This window comes from Podarcis bocagei (assembly GCF_964188305.1).
Source record: "Podarcis bocagei genome assembly, chromosome: 3".
Lineage (NCBI taxonomy): Eukaryota > Metazoa > Chordata > Lepidosauria > Squamata > Lacertidae > Podarcis > Podarcis bocagei.
In genome coordinates this window covers 56,621,349-56,639,305 of record NC_138127.1, presented here as the reverse complement: position 1 = coordinate 56,639,305, position 17,957 = coordinate 56,621,349, and the positions used below count along the sequence as shown (strand labels likewise).

The following is a 17,957-nucleotide window of genomic DNA, read 5'->3' as shown; positions in this document are numbered from 1 at the left end:
TGTGTCTTTTGAGTTTTGGCCAAGGAGTTTGGATCTAGGACCCAAAGCAACCTCAAAACCTACTTTAGAGGTCTGGAGCTTATTCCTGCTGTTTGCCACCTCCTGCCAACAATAATGTTTCTGGTGATAGTAAGCTAGAGCTCACAAATGCTTTGATTTTCCAGCTGAAAACAGAGTTTGGAGAGGTGATTAAATATTTTTCTCCTTCTCCAAATCACTTTAACCTGAGGCCAGACATTATTTTTTTGTAGGCTATTTGGTTAAAAAGCATCCTACTTCAGTTTCATTGCTCTTTCAAAAATGATTGTCCTTTTTGCCTTTTACCTGTTCATTCTAGCAGTCATTGTAACCTCCAGTAAGTTGGAAACAGAATTCTTAGACAGCTGTTTTTGCTCCATGATGACTTTTATTCAGCTACAGTTGGTTGTTGTTTTTTTTAGAAGACAACTTCCCCTCTTAGGATTGTTCTTCACCACATGCTGAAAACTCCTGACCTCGCTCTTGCTTTCTGAAAAGGGCCGATAATCATCAAACACCAGTGCCAGCATGAAGGTAGAAATCCAAGAGCAGAGCTTGCTTTGGAAATTCCAACTACTTTTTGAATAAAAGATGATGAAGAAAAATCCTTTCATGAACTGGGTTGATTGTGCTAAATATCTAGTATGCCAACCGTGCAAAAAGCCTTTCACCCTTATTCATGCCATGAGGGTTCCACTGCAATATTTATGGACAAAGTGCCAATAAATAGAGGATATGGACTAGAGGAAGATGGTTACAGATACTCCTGTAGTTTAAAAATATAATAAATCCTGTTTGATATTACTTTGTTTTCTAAGTCTGTTGTGCATTCAGTCTCGTGATGCAAACAGCAATGTTCAACCAGATTTGGTAAATATAAATTACACGGCTTGTAGAACCCAAGACTGTGATTTCTGTAGTGAAGGAGAAGTATTCCTATCAGAGAAAGGTGAGGAGCTGTCTAGCAGTGTCAACAGTCAGAGAGCAGAATGCTGAGCAGAAGAGAAGTGGTCCAGAAGTCACCTGCAGTAACAGAAGCTCTATGGTGGCTTCCAGGCAGCAAAGAAGGGCTAAAGTCAAAGGTAGCCAATGTGGTACTCTCCAGATATTGTTAGGCTACATTTCCCATCAACCACAATCAACATGTCCAATGATGGAAGTTGTAGTCCAACAAAATCTAATAGTTGCACAGGTCCTATCCATTAGAACGGGGTGGGAAACCTCAGGCCCAGTGACTAAGGTGGCCCTCCAGAATTCTCTGTCTAGCTCTTAGGACAGGCATAGGCAAACTCGCCCCTCCAGATGTTTTGGGGCTACAACTCCCATCATCCCTGACTACTGGTCCTGTTAGTTAGGGATGATAGGAGTTGTAGTCCCAAAACATCTGAAGGGCCGAGTTTGCCTTTGCTGTCTTAGGACTTTCCCTAAGCCAAACCCATCACCAGCTCTGCTCTGTACCCTTCTTGGGTGCTTGTATCTGGCTGGAATGTGTCCTTAAAATGTGGCCATGCCTCTTGCTTGGAGGATGGAGAGATACAACATGATTGTAGAAACCACTGACTTTGGTGTGGCCCGAAGTGCTAGGTGTGGCCATCGCCTATGCCTTCAATTTTAGGGGTATTCCGTTAAAGGAATCTGGGGGTCGTGTATTCCGTCCGATGCCTGCTTGGCGGGAGGCCATGGCACGACCCTCGGTGACATCTGGGGTGAGCCTATAGTTGGATTAGCATCAACAGGTGATGAACCCCTGGTGAATAAACCCACTTGTTTCGCGATCCAATGCCCTTTTCATTGCTGTAATCAATAAAGTTGTGGCCTTTTCTAGCCCATCAACCTTATATCACGTGTCCTTGTGTCTTCATTTCACTTCGCGGTGGTCGGGTCCTCGAACCACAACGTAGCCTACTCTACAAAGGCCAGAGTTGTGTTTACTCCTGTGTGCACTTTTATCCCTGTCCTTACCCACTTAACCACCCCTGGGATGTGGATCCTGGAGAGGTGCTCACAAGGAATATGGCCCTCGGGTTGAAAAGTCCCCACTGCCACATTAGGAAGTGATCATAGTATTACAAAGATTGAAGGCAACAATAACTCAGTGTAACTTTTGAGGAATAAGTACTCCATGAGTTTATCATTAGTTTCCCTTCCTCTAGGTTCAGAGTATGCTCCCATTTGCTTGAATACTACTTGTTCTCAGGACCTTCTGAGTCATGAATCAAGGTTTTCAGTGCTTTACTATTATATGTCAGCTTTCTCAACAAAGCAATCTCCCCCATTTTCTCCAGCCATTCTACTGCTGCTGCAGGGTAGGTTAAGAGTTTCCATACAAAGTTTTGCTGTTGTCAGTAAGGTCACATTTCCTGTATTATATTCAGAATTGTGGTCCAAAATTATTTTATTTTCATATGCATAAAATCTGCCTTTGGGTTGTTTTTGTTGTTGTTGTTGTTGTTGGTTGGTTGTTTTGCATCTCCAGCACTGCATGTCTTGTCTATAATTTTTTTCAGCTAGGTACCAATGAAATATGAACTTATCTCTTTCTTTTAGATCAGCACTTAAAAATGCTGCTGGGATGTTCTCAAACATCCAGTCCCATTCAGCTTGTGAGATGGTTAAATTAAAATTTGTTATATCCTGTTTCCATAGATTTCTAAGCACAAAAAGGTGGGGTTTTCTCAAACATATAATCATGAATTGGCCAAGATTTTCAAAAGTGAGATACCTGTTGTTTCTCATTGCCTTGCCTTTTTCAGAAGCTAAGTCTATTAAATCCACAAATAATTCACCACATTTTACTCCAAAATTAGACATCAGTCCCACAACTTGAGAAAAGGAGTATCATGGTAGCTTCATACTTTATGGTCCCCAATGTGTCTACATGGGTGCTTAAAAACATCATCTCCACTTTACTATACTACTTTGTTGTGGGAAGCACTATTCAAAACACCACTGTATGTGCAGTAGTCAGGTTTAGCATGTAAAGTGACAAGTGGCCCCTAGTAGCTAATCTAAAAATCTTGCACTACCAATCTTACTAGACAGGCTTGGAATTGGTTTTGGAAACATCTCTGCCCTGAGCTTATTTGGATAGTCTATCATACAGCAGAGTTTTAAAATATCAATTAAATTGTCAAAAGTAACAGCTCCTGGCACCATAAAATTCCTTTAATTTGGCCAAAACTGAGATTACAATAAAGCCCTGTGCTTTGAATACGTGTATAGATTTTTTAAAAAAATATCTCTCTAGAATGCAGACTTTTTCCCCCCTGCTGCTATTTTCTGCCATAAAGATTAGCCAGGAAGTATGTTTGAAGCAAATAGCTATAGCGGTTCATTTACTTTGAGTAATTTAGCTTTAAAGCATGCATTAAAATGAAAAGCGCTTCTGCTCGCGGAGGCCAGAGTTGCAGATAATCAGTCCAGCAGAATTTTCCCCATTGCAGCTGACACACTGTGTACATTGCCAGTAATGCATTTCATGTCATTTGTTTTATCTCTTCCAGTCTCTTGCGAGGCTCTCTTGGCAGTTCCTGTGCAAGCACATTAGATGTGTGCACAAATTGCACTCCTTTTGCTTGTGATGTGTAAGCTGTGAAGAGACAGGACAGTTAAAATCAAGTTGCCACAAATCTTTCCTAAGAGACTTTTAGGTTGGCCTCCTAGAAAGTGGAGAGCCAGCATAGACCAGTAGCTTCCGAGACACAAGCCCTGCTGGATCAAACCAAAGGACCTTCCAGTCCAGCGTTGTGTACTCACACATTCTCTTTTCAGATGCCTTGGGGAAAGTGACAAGCAGGACCTGAGCTTTGAGTTGCAGATTTGAGCCTAGGATACTGGGTTTTTTTTAAAAAAAAATGCATCATGGGAACACTGGGAGGCTTTGGGCAAGTCTCAAAATACCCATCAACACAATGGGCGTGATACAGACTTACTCCACAGGAATAATGTTCATGGAAGGGAACCTACAAGGACTCCAAAACTCTTGGAATTACTTAAATGCTGTCAAAATTATGAGAACAATTTGCTTATTAGAATAACCCTGTGCACGTTTACTAAAAAGTAAGTTTCATGGTGTCCAATGAGCCTTATTCCCTAGGTTTGCTGATGATTTCAGTCTGAAGGCTTTGTGCATTAATACACACAGTGGGATAGAAGCTGCTTCTGTTTGGTGCAATAATGTGCCATGGAAAGACTTGCATGACTTGTATATTTTTGGGACTACAACTCCCATCATCACTAGCTAACAGAACCAGTGGTCAGGGATGATGGGGATTGTAGTCCCAAAAGAACGGGAGGGCCAAGTTTGGCAATCACTGGGATAACACAATGAGGATATCACCCATTTCACTGCATGTATATCCAATGGCACAGCTTTAGATGCAGGGATGGTTTTCTGTTCTGTTCAGTGCTGCTACTCCCTGGGAAGTGTTAGAATTGTTCCTTTAAATATGAAATACAAAGGGGGAGCTCTAGGAGAAGGAAATGCACCTGAATGCAAACTCTTTGAATTCAGCTGTTCAGGCACTTCTGTTTCCGTCTTGGTTGGCTCCTGTTTTCTGCTTGAGAGACACTCCTAGTGTACCTGGAATGTGCCGTTCGGAACACAGAAAACTGACTTGCACTGAGTCAGAGTCAATAGTCTGTCTGTCTCAGTACTGTTTTCTCTGAATGGCAATGACTCTTCTGGCTTTTTCAAACCTGGGTCTCTCCTAGTTCAACTTGGAGATACCAAGGGTGGGATTCAACTAATGAGTCCCATCATCAGAAGTCTGTGTAAGGACTTCTGACTGTGCAACAAGGCTTTCCACTTGCCTCTTCCAAAATTGGCTAGGCGGTCAGCGGTCAGAGAATGTTCCTAACAGCACACAGGGGCATGAGGGAAGGGTTGTTCTGTCTGGCAAGCAGAAATGCTTTTCCTGATGGAACAATCAGTACAGCATTGAATTCCTTCCCTTGCATTGAATTTACGTACTCCCTTAAACATTTCTAAGCCTCATTTTATAGACAAAGGCATCACTTTGGGGCTTAGTTCACACAATGCAATATCATAAAAAATAGTACTATCATTGTCTTTCTGCTGTCCATCAGCAATAAGGTTTCTATCTATGTGTGAGCTGATCCCTTCAGCCAACTTCTTGTTTTTCACATGGTGGAAGCAAGACGGTTGCTACAAACCTCAAAGCATTTAATTAACTTTCGTACAATGAAGTCTCTATCTTTAGGCATCGCTGTCTGACACTGCCTGACACCTCAAGAGTAATTAGAGTGTCATGGAGGTACAATTCTTCTGCACTGGATCGGACTCAAGAACGATGAAGGTCTTTCATTTACATCAGTATTCTAATTAGTTTCAACAGTTTAGAGATCTGAAAATGACTGGAGGATTGAATCAGTATTTATTAGGGTATTGTGATGTCAACACAATATTTCCAGCTTTGTTTCCATTGCAAATCATTATTTGTGTGCTTTATATAAATCATCTCATTGCTAAAAAATTCGAGTTAATTTCTGTGTAAATCCCAAAGCTGGTATCTCTTAAAATTAAAAAAGAAGAATCAACCAGTATTGGGTTTGGTTGTTTTTAGAATCTGCAATTTCACTATTTCTGGGATTTCTTGCTAGTCGGGGGGGGGGGGGGCTACTAAACAGCCATGAATTTCTTTTTTATCCTGATCAGCATGAAAGGATGTATTTATATGTAAATTCCTATATTGTTATGGCGATAATATAATGATGGCATTAATGCATGGGAAAGTATATATTTTATCTTAAAGGAAAATATATTATTTAGATGGAATAAAGGATCCAGAAAAACAAAAGTCTATTTGGTTTCACTCTATGATTTGTTAGTCATCTGCACAGCCTGCTATTTTCATTCATTATATGTGCAGTAAGTACCTGTGGGTGTAACTATACATGAGAGATAAAGAGTTTTTAACAGTCCTTCCCTCATCCCAGAGAATTGCTGAAACAGTAGGGCTTTAACAGAACTTATGACTGCATAGATTTCTGCCAAGGTTGTGGGACTTTTAGAGACTTTTGGTTTTTGGATTCTGGAGCCAGGGTCATAGAGTATCCTTGGTCATGTCACTACTAGACACACCTAATAGCTTCATAGCCCACTGAAAAACATGTTATAAAAAATCAAGGGCAAAACACAGAATTAATAGTTCCTGTAAAACTACAGGAATTGTTTTGGTTATCTTTTTGATGCAGTAACAGTCTACAAAACCTTGCATAAGTTATTTCACTAATGAAAATCTAGGTAGAATTCATCTTGTTGGGATCATATCATCTGCAGTGGAGAAAAAATAAAGCTTTTTACTGATGTTTTCTAGTCTCTTGATCTACCTAATCTGAGATCTTACCCACACTTAGCTTTTGCCCTGTTCTTTTCAAGCACAGGTCCATGCTTAAAAGCTTTGTGTCTGAGCATTGTTGACTTTTTGCCCTGGAGTTTTCCCCACGAAAACTCACTCTTTAGCACTCAATCGGAGCAAACATCAATTTAGGTTACCCATGGATTGCTGTTTGCAGCAACTGAGCTTTAGAGAGCCTGTTTTCTAGAGAAAGCTCTAGAAAGAGTGGAGGAAGCATAAGTGTGGATAACACAATTGTTTAGCTATTATTTAAAGACACTTATCCACTTCTTTCCCCTTTCTCATTTCCTTTGGTTCCACCAAGTTTTCTTTTTATTGACTATGTATATTTGAGTATTTTCCTTTGTAGCTCAGGCTCCTTTTGTAAAGTTATACTTTACAGGGAGAATATAAGAGAGTTGCTATATTGAGGCTATGAGATAGAGAGAGAGAGAGAGAGAGAGAGAGAGAGAGAGAGAGAGAGAGAGATTTACCGTATGTGAAAGACTGGTAATTAACCATTAGTGCAGTCTATGCAAAATGGATGTGAGTGCTAGGGCTGCAGATTTTCCTTCTTAAGCTTTGGCATTCTTGGTTCATCATGAAACAAAAGGGTTTTTATTTAACCTTTAGTTGGTATAACATTGAACCTCTTGCCCTACTCTTTCCAAGCAAAGATGTGTGGTTTAATGTTTGAATGTTTTGTTGTTTTGTCCCAAGCTTTCCCTGTGAAAACTTGCTCTTAAAAGCTGAATTGGAACAAAGGTCAATTTGGGTTTTCTGGAGATTAATGTTTGCTCAGATTGAGCTTTAAAGAGCAAATTTTCATGGGAAAAACTGGGCAGGAGGTAAGGGCACTTGAAAACAGAACTTTAAATGTGGACTCTGCCTGGAAAAAGCAGAGTATTTCATGACAATGTGTTCTTTTAACTTTCCAGAATGGTTACATCTTTAACACTTCCTTCAAAATTTATAATCTGAGAGTAAACCATTCCCCCAAATCCGGGAGAGCTATCACTCTGTAAAATAGGTCACTTGATTTTTTTCAGGAAAGAAATTATGTTTGTGTGTGTGTAGATAATATATTGTTGGACACTGGTTATGGGTGCCCATGGCACTGATGGCACCATTCCCTGCCCTGCCCTTCAGGCCCCCAGATGCTTTTCAGTGGTGGGGCACTTTTTAAGGGGAGCCAAGCTTAGCACTCATCCATGGCGGCCCCCTACCATTATTAGTCAGTCAAAATGTAGTGCCCTGGGCATTGCATTTTGGGTAGTGAGATGGGGTGTGGCCACCATAGATGGGAGTCAAGCTTAGCCCCCATTTAACAGTGCTGCTGCCTGTTAACTGCTGGCGTGTGCTTGGTGACGCTATGGAGGGCAGCAAATGACACCACCATTGCCAAAGCAGCAGCAGGAGCAGAGAATGCATGCCACGCCATACCGCAGCCACCACAAGGCGGGCCCTGGTTGGGTTGGGACCATGCCAAGGGCCTCCAAGTGTGGCACTGGCCCTACGAATGCACGTGGTCTTTCCACAAGCAGCAGCCCCATGAGATGAAAAAGGGTGTTTCCAGGGGTTGCCAAATGCCAAATGCCATCCCCATTCACCCGACTCTAGCAGATGTGAATAAAAAAAAGACAAATGAATTTTCTTATTAAAGATAAACCCTTGTTGGTAGTGACAAGCTTAACCATCTCAAAGCTCCCATAATGTTTATACCTGAGTCCCTCTCATTCATAAGCCGCGTTGTTGCTGGTTGTTGTTGTTGTTGTTAAAAAAGATAATACCCTACAGAAAGTTTTCCCTTGCTAATCTCTTGCTTTCTCATCATACCACGGAGAGAAGGCCAGACTATAAAGATGAAGACTACAATCCTTCAAAGCATTCCTAGCAAGTTCTGAAATATGGTATAGCAGGATTGTCGGCTAATACTGTATATCTACTCCAGTTTTCAATAACATTTTACGATGCTACTTAAGCTGGGTATCCATCTCTGATGCTACATCTCTGTGTCTCCTCGCAGTATATCACACTCCCAGAGCCCATGAAAATAAGTTCTAAGCTGTATTTCTCTGTGTTCTTTTACTGCAGCTGGCTGTCCAGATTCCTTGATTAAAGAGCTGCATCACTTCAGAATTCTGGGCGAGGAGCAGGTGAGTTAACATCTGAAAGGCAGCGTCATGGTGTCATGAAAGATAGACGCTAATGAGACAGCTTCGTCTCTCTCTGGGGAAGCACCATGTGTCTCATGACCCTCTCTGCGCCCTGAAATTGGAATGGGGCACACGCAAACTCACACACACACACACACACACACACACACACACACACACACACAGTATATATGTTTGTCTGTAAGAGGCTTTTTTTCATTCTATCCATCAGCCTTGACAGGTTATTAATTGGTACATCTGCTATCTGCCACAGTTTTTCAACTCTGGGCTGCTGCAGTAAACAGGCAGTGTAAAATAGCAGACAGGCAAAGAGGAGAATGAGGTCTGCTTAAACTGAAGACATATTCTTGCTTGGTGTGATCTCCTTATGCTTGGATTAGGATTGTATTTCTGCCGTTTTTGAAAATCTGGTTACTGCCCTCACTATAGGTCAGCTTTCAGGCCAAGTCACAGCAAAGGCTGATTAAGTGAGATACACACATGCATTTTCCTTTTTAAAAATTGAGAACTACAGTGGGCAGATTCTGTACCCTTTGAATGCCTTTATAAAATCAGTCTACATTTGGAAGGAACTGAACTGCTTTTTTCAGGCTTGGGCTTGCAGAATGCATACCCATCTTAAATTTATGATTAAGAATAGCATCTATGCATTAAGAGAGAGATTTGGGGAGAGATGTTAGGAAATCTAACTGATCCCTTTGTCTTCCTTTTGCAGAATGACTGCACAACATCTGGTTGCCTCAAGGGGTTTAAAAACCTGGACAGAGAGGCCTAAATTGTATCCACTCACATCCACCTTTTAACATGTGTTCCCCACAAAAGACTTAGCCAAAACTAAATCACATATTCTTTGCTTTATAAAGAAGTAAAATATTTTACACCCAATACATCAGGGGTCACAAAAATGGGGCTTTAAACACGTGTCCATCCAGTCGGCAGAAAGATTCAGAAGGAGGTTCCAAAAATAGTTTTCAAGGGAAAAAAAAACCCATGAACAGGTACTCTCGAATTAAGAGCAAACCCCAGGGGAGGAAAGTAACAGCCATCCTTAACTGCCCTGCCTGACACACAAAAGCTGTGTGTCCTTTGGCAGGAAGTTCCTATGTCAGGAACCAAACATGAAGGAAAACAGGTTGTGTGTATCTCCTAGTTGGGAAGATTTACAAGGTGGTATTTTGGGAGCAGGAAGCCAGTGGTAGCCCCTGCTCTTGAATCTACATTCTTCCAAAAGAAAGAAAGTGGACTAACCTGGGGGAGAACAAAGCTTGCAACGTGCTTCTAAGTTCTTCCCAAGTGAATGAGTTCATAACCAAGGGACTTGCTGAAGGTGCTTGCTCAGCTGAAGCCTTGCATGCATGCAAAAGGTGAGGCAGAAACTATCCCACATGATGATAATGATTTCTTGGATGAGGTATTTGGTCACTGAACATTATTAGTATCAGAGTACAGTATATGCTATTTCATCTGGCCCCTGGGCTTCCTTCCAACCACCAGCTGTTCAGTGGGGAGCAGTTGTTAGGAGAAGGGACTTTTATGTTGTGCATAGTTGTACCTCTTTCCTCTGCGGGAATACCTGATAAAAGAAGAATAAAGTATGTGGGGGAAAGGTCTCAGCCCAGAGGTAATGTGTGTTTTTGCAAATATGCAAAAAGTAGTCATTTGTTTGGCGATTGCATGCTTGCAAGCTTCAGCATGCAATTGCATTTTGAAGTTTGAGGCCTTAAATAGCTGTAAGGCAGGACTCAAAGTTCAACTGTGATTTGACCTTATTTGTGTTAATTCTGCTAGGATTACTGAGCTACATTTGCCTTTTGTACAGTCAGAACAAATAAAGGATGTTGGAGAGCCCAACTTTTTTCTTAAAGTCTATGGAGAAAATGGAAAGTGAAGTTGTGTGGTATTATGAGGAATTAAAGATGTGCTTCAATTTTCAGGAGTGAGTGTGTGTTTGTGTGTGTTAGAGAGAGGGTGGGAAGGAAAGAGGGAGGGAGAGATTGTGTGTTTCTGTGGTGGGAGACTGGCCCCATCCACTACTAGGTGACTCACAGCGCCTTTCCAGAGGGGTAATGTAGCTCTTGGCTCAAAAAAGGTTCACTACTCCTGAACTATATTTGAGAGTTTTCTTTCATTATGGGCATGGGGGTCCTTATTATCATCCAGATTACATCTTGAAATAATTTGGGACAGTGACACCATGTTTTTGGAGAAGAGCAATAAATGTGTTTTTCTTGCCTTTGAGATATGCCATTCTTTGTAAGATGTGCTGTTACTGATATCCAAACTCCTTTTCCATTCTTTTTCCTTCCTTTATCTGGTTCCTTTGAGTGGACTTAATGACTTTGGATCTCCTTTTTGTGAACAATAAAGGCAGAATATATTCTCAAAGCTTTGTGCAGATATGATTTAAATATTCTTAGTGAGTTGTATAAATAAAAAATGTAGGAAATGTTCCCATGATCCTTTTTAGCAAAATTATCTTTTTACTAAAATATTCCAATTTGCTCCAGTTATGTTTACAGTGAGTAAAAGCCTGTCCCACTTAACTTATTTTACAAAAGAGTAGTTTTCAACATTGAGGCTTCAATTCAACACACACTTTCATGGTGGTAAATCCAATTGATCTGTGTGGGGCATACTTTAGATATTGCACTGCCAGTGATTCATCTGGACCAACAAAATATGCAGCAAACAATTTCTCAAATATATCTTTCACTCTTTAAGAGAGGGTTTTTGAAAGTTCAAGCTTATAAATGAAGACCTTTCAGGAATCCTTGCAGGTGTGCGAGCTTTATGGTATTTTGAATTTTGAGCTTTTCTACCCTATTGGTTTGTCAATGGGTTAACTCAGAGAAGTGTAGGGAAAGTGAAAGTGCTGCAACAGATATGACTGTGTTGCTTCCGTTTTGTAAGTACTGTACCGTATTTTTCGCCCTATAGGACGCACTTTTTCCCCTCCAAAAATGAAGGGGAAATCTGGGTGCGTCCTATGGGGCGAATGCAGGCTTTTGCTGAAGCTTGGAGAGCGAGAGGGGTCGGTGCGCACCGACCCCTCTCGCTCTCCAGGCTTCAGGAACACATCCGCAGCCTAGGCAGCCCTACGGGAGGTCCGGCAGGGATGTCTAGGCTGCGGATAGCAGCCTGCCGCCCAGCGGGCGGGGCACCCTGAAGCAGAGCGCCGCCCGCGCCAGGCAGACATCCGCAGCACGGGAGCCTTGCCGGAGTTCCCAGTAAGGCTCCCCACGCTGCGGATAGCAGCCTGCTGCTCGGCGCGAGGGGCGCCCTGATGCAGAGCGCCCCTCGTGCGGGGCAGACATCGGCCAGCCCCACAAGCTCGGGGGACAGCAGGGAGGCGCAGCGCTGCCATCCCGCTGTTCCTCGACCTGGTTCTGTTTCCCGGACCTGCCTTTGGGGGGGAAATAAAGGGAAATTTTTTTCCCTTTATTTCCCCCCCAAAAAACTAGGTGCGTCCTATGGGGCGAAAAATACGGTGTCTTGCTTCTGATTATTTGAATATATAGGGAGTAGGATCTAGAGATCTTTTCCAGTTTCTCCCCTTCTTTCCAATTTGGGAATTATGGTCAGTTCAGTCTACACCTCCCTGCTTTATTTAAATCCTGATCTGCACATGCAGCATAATAAGTTGGAAATAATGTGGTTGTATGTAGAGGTGGTGAATGGAATGTACTATTTTCAACTACAGGTGGGTGGGTGTGCTACAATTTTACAAGCTCCCTTGCATTAAAACAAAAACACAACTCCTGCAAGTACAAGATAAGCACAACAAAGAATGAGATGGGGTGGAATCTTCCTCCTGATTTTTTTTTCAGTTGCATAATTTATTTATTTTTATAATGTGGGAATTCCAAAATGCCATCCTCCCTTTCAAGGAGCATCTCCACCCCCATCGTTCAGCACGGACACTGAGGTCCAGCTCTGAGGGCCTTCTGACTGTTCCCTCACTCCAAGAAGTGAGGGTACAGGGAACCAGGCAGAGGACCTTCTTGGTAGTGGCGCCTGCCCTGTGGAATGCCCTCCCATAAGATGTCAAGGCAATAAGCAATTACCTTACTTTTAAAAGACATCTGAAGGCAGCCCTGTTTAGGGATGTTTTAAATGTTTAATGCTGTATTGTGTTTTTAATATTCGGTTGGGAGCCACCCAGAGTGGCTGGGGAAACCCTGACAGATGGGAGGGGTATAAATAAATTATTATTATTATTATTATTATTATTATTATTATTATTATTATTATTATTATTATTATTATTATATAAGGCTGTCGGAACCCAAGCAGATAGGGGCTGACCTGCCCGCCTCTTTTGGAGAACAACCTAAGAGATACTAGATTAGGATGTATGTGTCTATGTATAATTATGTTGCTAACAAAGCTGTACCACTGTTACTGTTATGTGCCAATTGTAAATAATTTCCTGTCTCTGTTTTCAGCAGTTCTTATTTTGATTTGTAAGCCACCTTGAATCCCACCGGAGGAAAAGGGGGAATGATGATGATGATAAACAAACAAACAAACAAACAAAAAACAACTGCCATGCTGTGCATGCTTACATGGGACTGTTTTTGAACATTCAGTCTCAAAAATTATTATTTAATGCCCCTTTAAGGCAAGGAGGTATGATTGAAAGCGTGAATTATTCAACCCGTTTGAAAGTAGCTTATTTCACAACAGTACAGCTGTTTCTTACAGTGATACGCTGGGTCAGACAAGACTACATAATATTTGGGCGGGGGCAGGGAGGAATTAAAAGGGACCAAAATGAAAAAGAGGTACAGTGGTACCTCGGGTTAAGAACTTAATTTGTTCCGGAGGTCTGTTCTTAACCTGAAACTGTTCTTAACCTGAGGTACCACTTTAGCTAATGGGGCCTCCTGCTGCTGCCGCACCGCCGGAGCATGATTTCTGTTCTCATCCTGAAGCAAAGTTCTTAACCCGAGGTACTATTTCTAGGTTAGCATAGTCTGTAACCTGAAGCATCTGTAACCCGAGGTACCACTGTACCTTAAAAACATACTTCAGATTCAAAGGCAGGAGACAGCTTGGTCACTTGAGAGTAAAACCTGTGAATGCATTTAGCAGGATCTTCTCTTTTCAGATGCACCTGTTTAGTTGCCTTGGGTAGCACAATTTTTTTAAAAAAATCTTGACAGTGCAATAATAGTTTAATGATTTGGCATGATTTCTATACTGAGCCAGTAGAAAACGTCAAATTCCCTGACAAAATACAACTTTCCCTCCAAATCAAACCCAGTAAATCAATTTTCTTGCTTATAACTTACAAAAGCAGAATTGATTATTTTTTAAAGTATTGTTTTTACATGAAAATTAAAAAAACAAAACAGCAATGCCCTTTATATCACACTGGAAGCTTTTTACTTCGGGTGCAGAATGATAACAGAAATTTTGGCAGCTCTTTAGCTGCAGCATGTGTGGCGCAGACTTTCAGATGTGTTTGAGATAGACTTACACTATCTCCCCACCTTTAACCATACCCTTTCTGCTCTGTCAAAGCATGGGAGGCATTGCAGAGCTGGGGTAGCTGTGATTATCAGCCTTTCTGTTCAAGAGGAATAGTATGGCTGTGTTCTGATATAATTCTAAACTATGAGCTCCCTCTTCTGCTTCGCTGTGGCCATAAAGAGGGAATCAGAAGCTTCTACTTTCACTTTAGATTAACTGTAGCTTAGCATGTCATCTGAACCCAAAACTGTGGTTAGTTGAAATAAACCAGCTTCATAAACTATGGGTCAGAGCTGGGTAGTTTCAGCTAACCATAGTTAAGATTAACCACAGTTTTTCCAGGTTTGGACTACATGTCCCAGTTTGCACAGCGCAGTAAGCTAAACTTTGATTACAGGTATTAGTAACAGAGGAAAGAGCTTCACAATGATCCTATGTTCAGACAACACACTTTGGCTTGGTTTCCATGCAGTGCCGCTGAGCTAAAAGAACTGAGAAGGAACACAGCATCAGGGAACTGTGGGAGCCTGCGCTTTTGTGTGTTTGCAGTAAGCCATGGTTTGACTTCTCATGTGTGAACAGAGCCTGCAGCAAGCAATGGTTCATCTAAGAAAGAAGCAAAAGCTTCTGGAATGCTGCAGAAACAGAAACTGCACAGCTAGCAGGAAAGAGGCAAAAAGGGATATCTCTGAACTCCAAATCCTACTTGTGATGGGCTCAGAAACTCTTTACCACTCATATGCAGCAAGGTGGTTTTTCAGCACCTGGTTACCTGGATAAATTAGTGGAAGGTATGTTCAAAATGTTTAAATGCTGATAAAGCAGCACATATATTTTTTTTCTCCTTTGCAGTACAACCGTTACCAGTGCTATGGTGCAGAAGAGTGTGTTCTGCAGATGGGTGGCGTCCTATGTCCTACCCCAGGATGTGGAGCCGGTCTGCTTCCTGAACCAGAAGTCAGAAAGATAGTTTGTGAGCCAAGCAATGGAATGGGCTGTGGGGTAAGAAAAATTCCCAATAGTTCTATGACTATCAGTTAAGGTTGTGAAGTAGAGGAGGGGTGGAGGGGGGTATCTGAATTTCTCTGTCTCACTGGTGACTCTGAGCTGCTCTTCGTGGCAGAATGAGCAGATCCCAATAAATAATAATAATAATTCACTGCTGCAGCGCAGAAATGACCACTTTGTCATGTAGAGTATGTCTGTCCCAGAATGCTTTGCTTTAATTGGTTTGTGAAGTTGCTGATCTAAGTAGTTACAGTGAAGAGTGGGGCTGTGCAAATGACAAGCCAAGAGCTTTGACTCTCTTTAAAACTCCCAGCAGTCAGCAAAACGGTAAAGGTTCTGGAGCCAAAGGATTTGTTATAAGCAGCACTCTATTTAAACAGGTCTGGGGAGGGGCAGGGTGCGAAAGAGTCAAGTAAGTAAAACGATGCCGTGTGTTTTGAGCAGATCGATGAAGAATAATGCAGATAACATGACAGTGCCAAATGAAAGCTCGTTTTAAATAAATGTTGTCCAAACCAAACAGAGAGATTGCCTCTGCCTCTTCCCTTGTTTCATTAGCAATAGCTCTGTCAGACAGCAGCACCCTCCATTCATCAAGTAAGAACAATGGGGCTATGCAGCAGACCCTTTAGATAGCTGCTTTTGGCTCTGGATCTCAGGAGCCACCAACATCTTAAACCTAACCCAAGCATTTAGAGGGGGGAGGTGATCCAGCCACTTCAGGATGGGTGGGGTTGCATCAGAGTCTCTGTTCATGGAAAACGAGCATGTCAAGGTTTTTATCATAAGCAAACCTTTGTATGTGTGGCATGTCACTTTTAAATGGTGGGAAATTCCAAACATACTCATCTCATATTCCCTGCTTGGGAACAAGGTAAAGCTGAAGGAGACAAACCATGGCTTTGCCCTCTGCAGCAGAACTCTAGGAGAAGCGAAGCAGCCACAATCTCTCTGCTTTTGTGCTAAGCCACAGTTTACCTTAGAGTTCAAACTGAGCCATTAGACACAGGTGTTGTGTTCAGGGATAACAAACATATTCCTAATATAATGTTCTTTGTTGTAAGGGATGTATGATAGCCCTATTTAAGTGACCCCCCCATTGTGTTACCCGTTACCCTTGTGGAGCTGCTGAATATATATTTAGGAAAATGATATTAGACAATGTGTATCCTCTATAAGGTTCATTTGGACTCAGATTTAGTTTTGAAAATATATATTTTGCATGCCGCATACCTGAGAGTGATTTCCTGGCTTTGCTGTTGGCTAATCCTTTTTATTTTCACTCATAAAAACAATAATTTGATTTCCCAAGGGATTACCATTACGCATTGTTCTTCTGCCTTCATTGCTATTCATCAGACCAATCTTTCTCGCTTTCATAGCTGAGATGTAAAGCCCTGACGTCTTTAACATGGGAAACCAGCAAGAAAATATGGAAGCTGTTACACTCTGTGCCACCTAGCCTGACTGCTGAAAAAGCTGGAGTAATCAAGGCTCATGAGAGCTCAATAAATAAAGCACCTTTGTCTTGTTTTGTACTAGACTAGCATATTGCTTGCTATACAGTATATCAAAAGGATGTTTACTGTTCAAAGGGGAAGAAGTTCCATTCCTGATAAGGTTAGGCCTGAGTATCAAGGAAGAATACATGGTCTGCCTATTACAAATGCTATTTTATCAGGTACATGTGTAGCTCACGCCCCTATCAGTATTCACAGTACTAATTTTAATTTGTTGCTATGGAATGAAAGTGTAAAACAAGAGATTGAATAAGATTCTTGGAGACCTGCGGAGTGTTCTTGATGCTGGCAGGTGCTGCTGCTGCAATGCAATAAGAGAAAATTGCATCTCTGGATTGTATGCAGTCAGCATCCAACACAATATCTAGGTATATTTCTATGCACAGTGATTCTATTTTTGTGAATTCCAAAAGCAAACTGATCTGATCCACGTCTCCTGGACAAATGTGCTGATGAATACATAATTATCCTTTAGATTTCATGCTTCTCTGAACTTGTGATATATTTCTTGAATCAGAAAATTACCTGAATTCATTAAGAATGCACGTTTTAGGATAAAATGCATGTATATGTTGGGATAAAAATTGGTTTTGTACATACTTTGTAGTAAAAATACGTATTTAAGTGCAGATTAACGTTAGAATGGATTTGACTTGTGAATGAACACATGCAAAATTGACATTGCCTGGAAATGCATTGATCCATCCCAATAATGAGACTGTTCAATTCATTTGTTGGCCCATTTCTCGAATCTTGCTCCAAATCTGCTTACAATACTTACCATAACTAGAGAATAAAAGCAATTTTCAAAAGTAACCCAGTTACCAATCCACCTAACAGTTAGCTCATCCATCCCAGCTCGTTGTTGTTGTTGTTCGTGTTGTTGTTGTTCATAGTAATAGTACCATCATCAGCATCATCTGTGGGGTAATGCTAATGTTTAAGTATGTTTAAGCGTGAGGAAAGAATTCCTTAGTCCATTTATAAGTCTTTAAAGCGGAAATAACAAGGATATCAATTCTCAAGTAGTAAAATCAAAGAGATTTCTCTTTCCTTGTGCTGTGGATTCTCTACCCCTTATTCATTTTGTTCCAACTTGCACTCTTAAGAAAATGTGCTATAAATATATTATTATGGGCAAGGTAACATTGGAGGACATTGCTGAGATTAAAGAGCTGGCTCACAGCAGAATTGTTTCAGGACATCATGTTGCGACTTTTTTTTTCAAGGGGAATGAAAATGAGACAGACATTTTCCATTATTGCTAAATGCTGAGTTGCTTGCATTATGCCACAGGCTCTAGGCAGTAATCATGTATAGCTTTCTTCTACTGAGTGGGCACTCTAGCCTGTAGAAAGTGGAATTCCATCTTGTTGACACATTATGCTTCTCTTTCTAAG

At 41.3% G+C, this 17,957-nt stretch overlaps 1 protein-coding gene across 3 annotated transcripts in view; it reads left to right on the top strand.

Moving 5' to 3' along the window:
• PRKN (parkin RBR E3 ubiquitin protein ligase) overlaps positions 1-17,957 on the top strand; it is a 640,350-nt gene that overhangs the window by 542,090 nt on the left and 80,303 nt on the right. For all 3 annotated transcript variants that reach the window (XM_081187931.1, XM_081187932.1, XM_081187930.1), the window contains 2 exons: positions 8,472-8,533; positions 14,882-15,031. In XM_081187931.1, the coding sequence (XP_081044057.1) occupies positions 8,472-8,533; positions 14,882-15,031 (212 nt within the window). The remainder of the gene's footprint in view (positions 1-8,471; positions 8,534-14,881; positions 15,032-17,957) is intronic.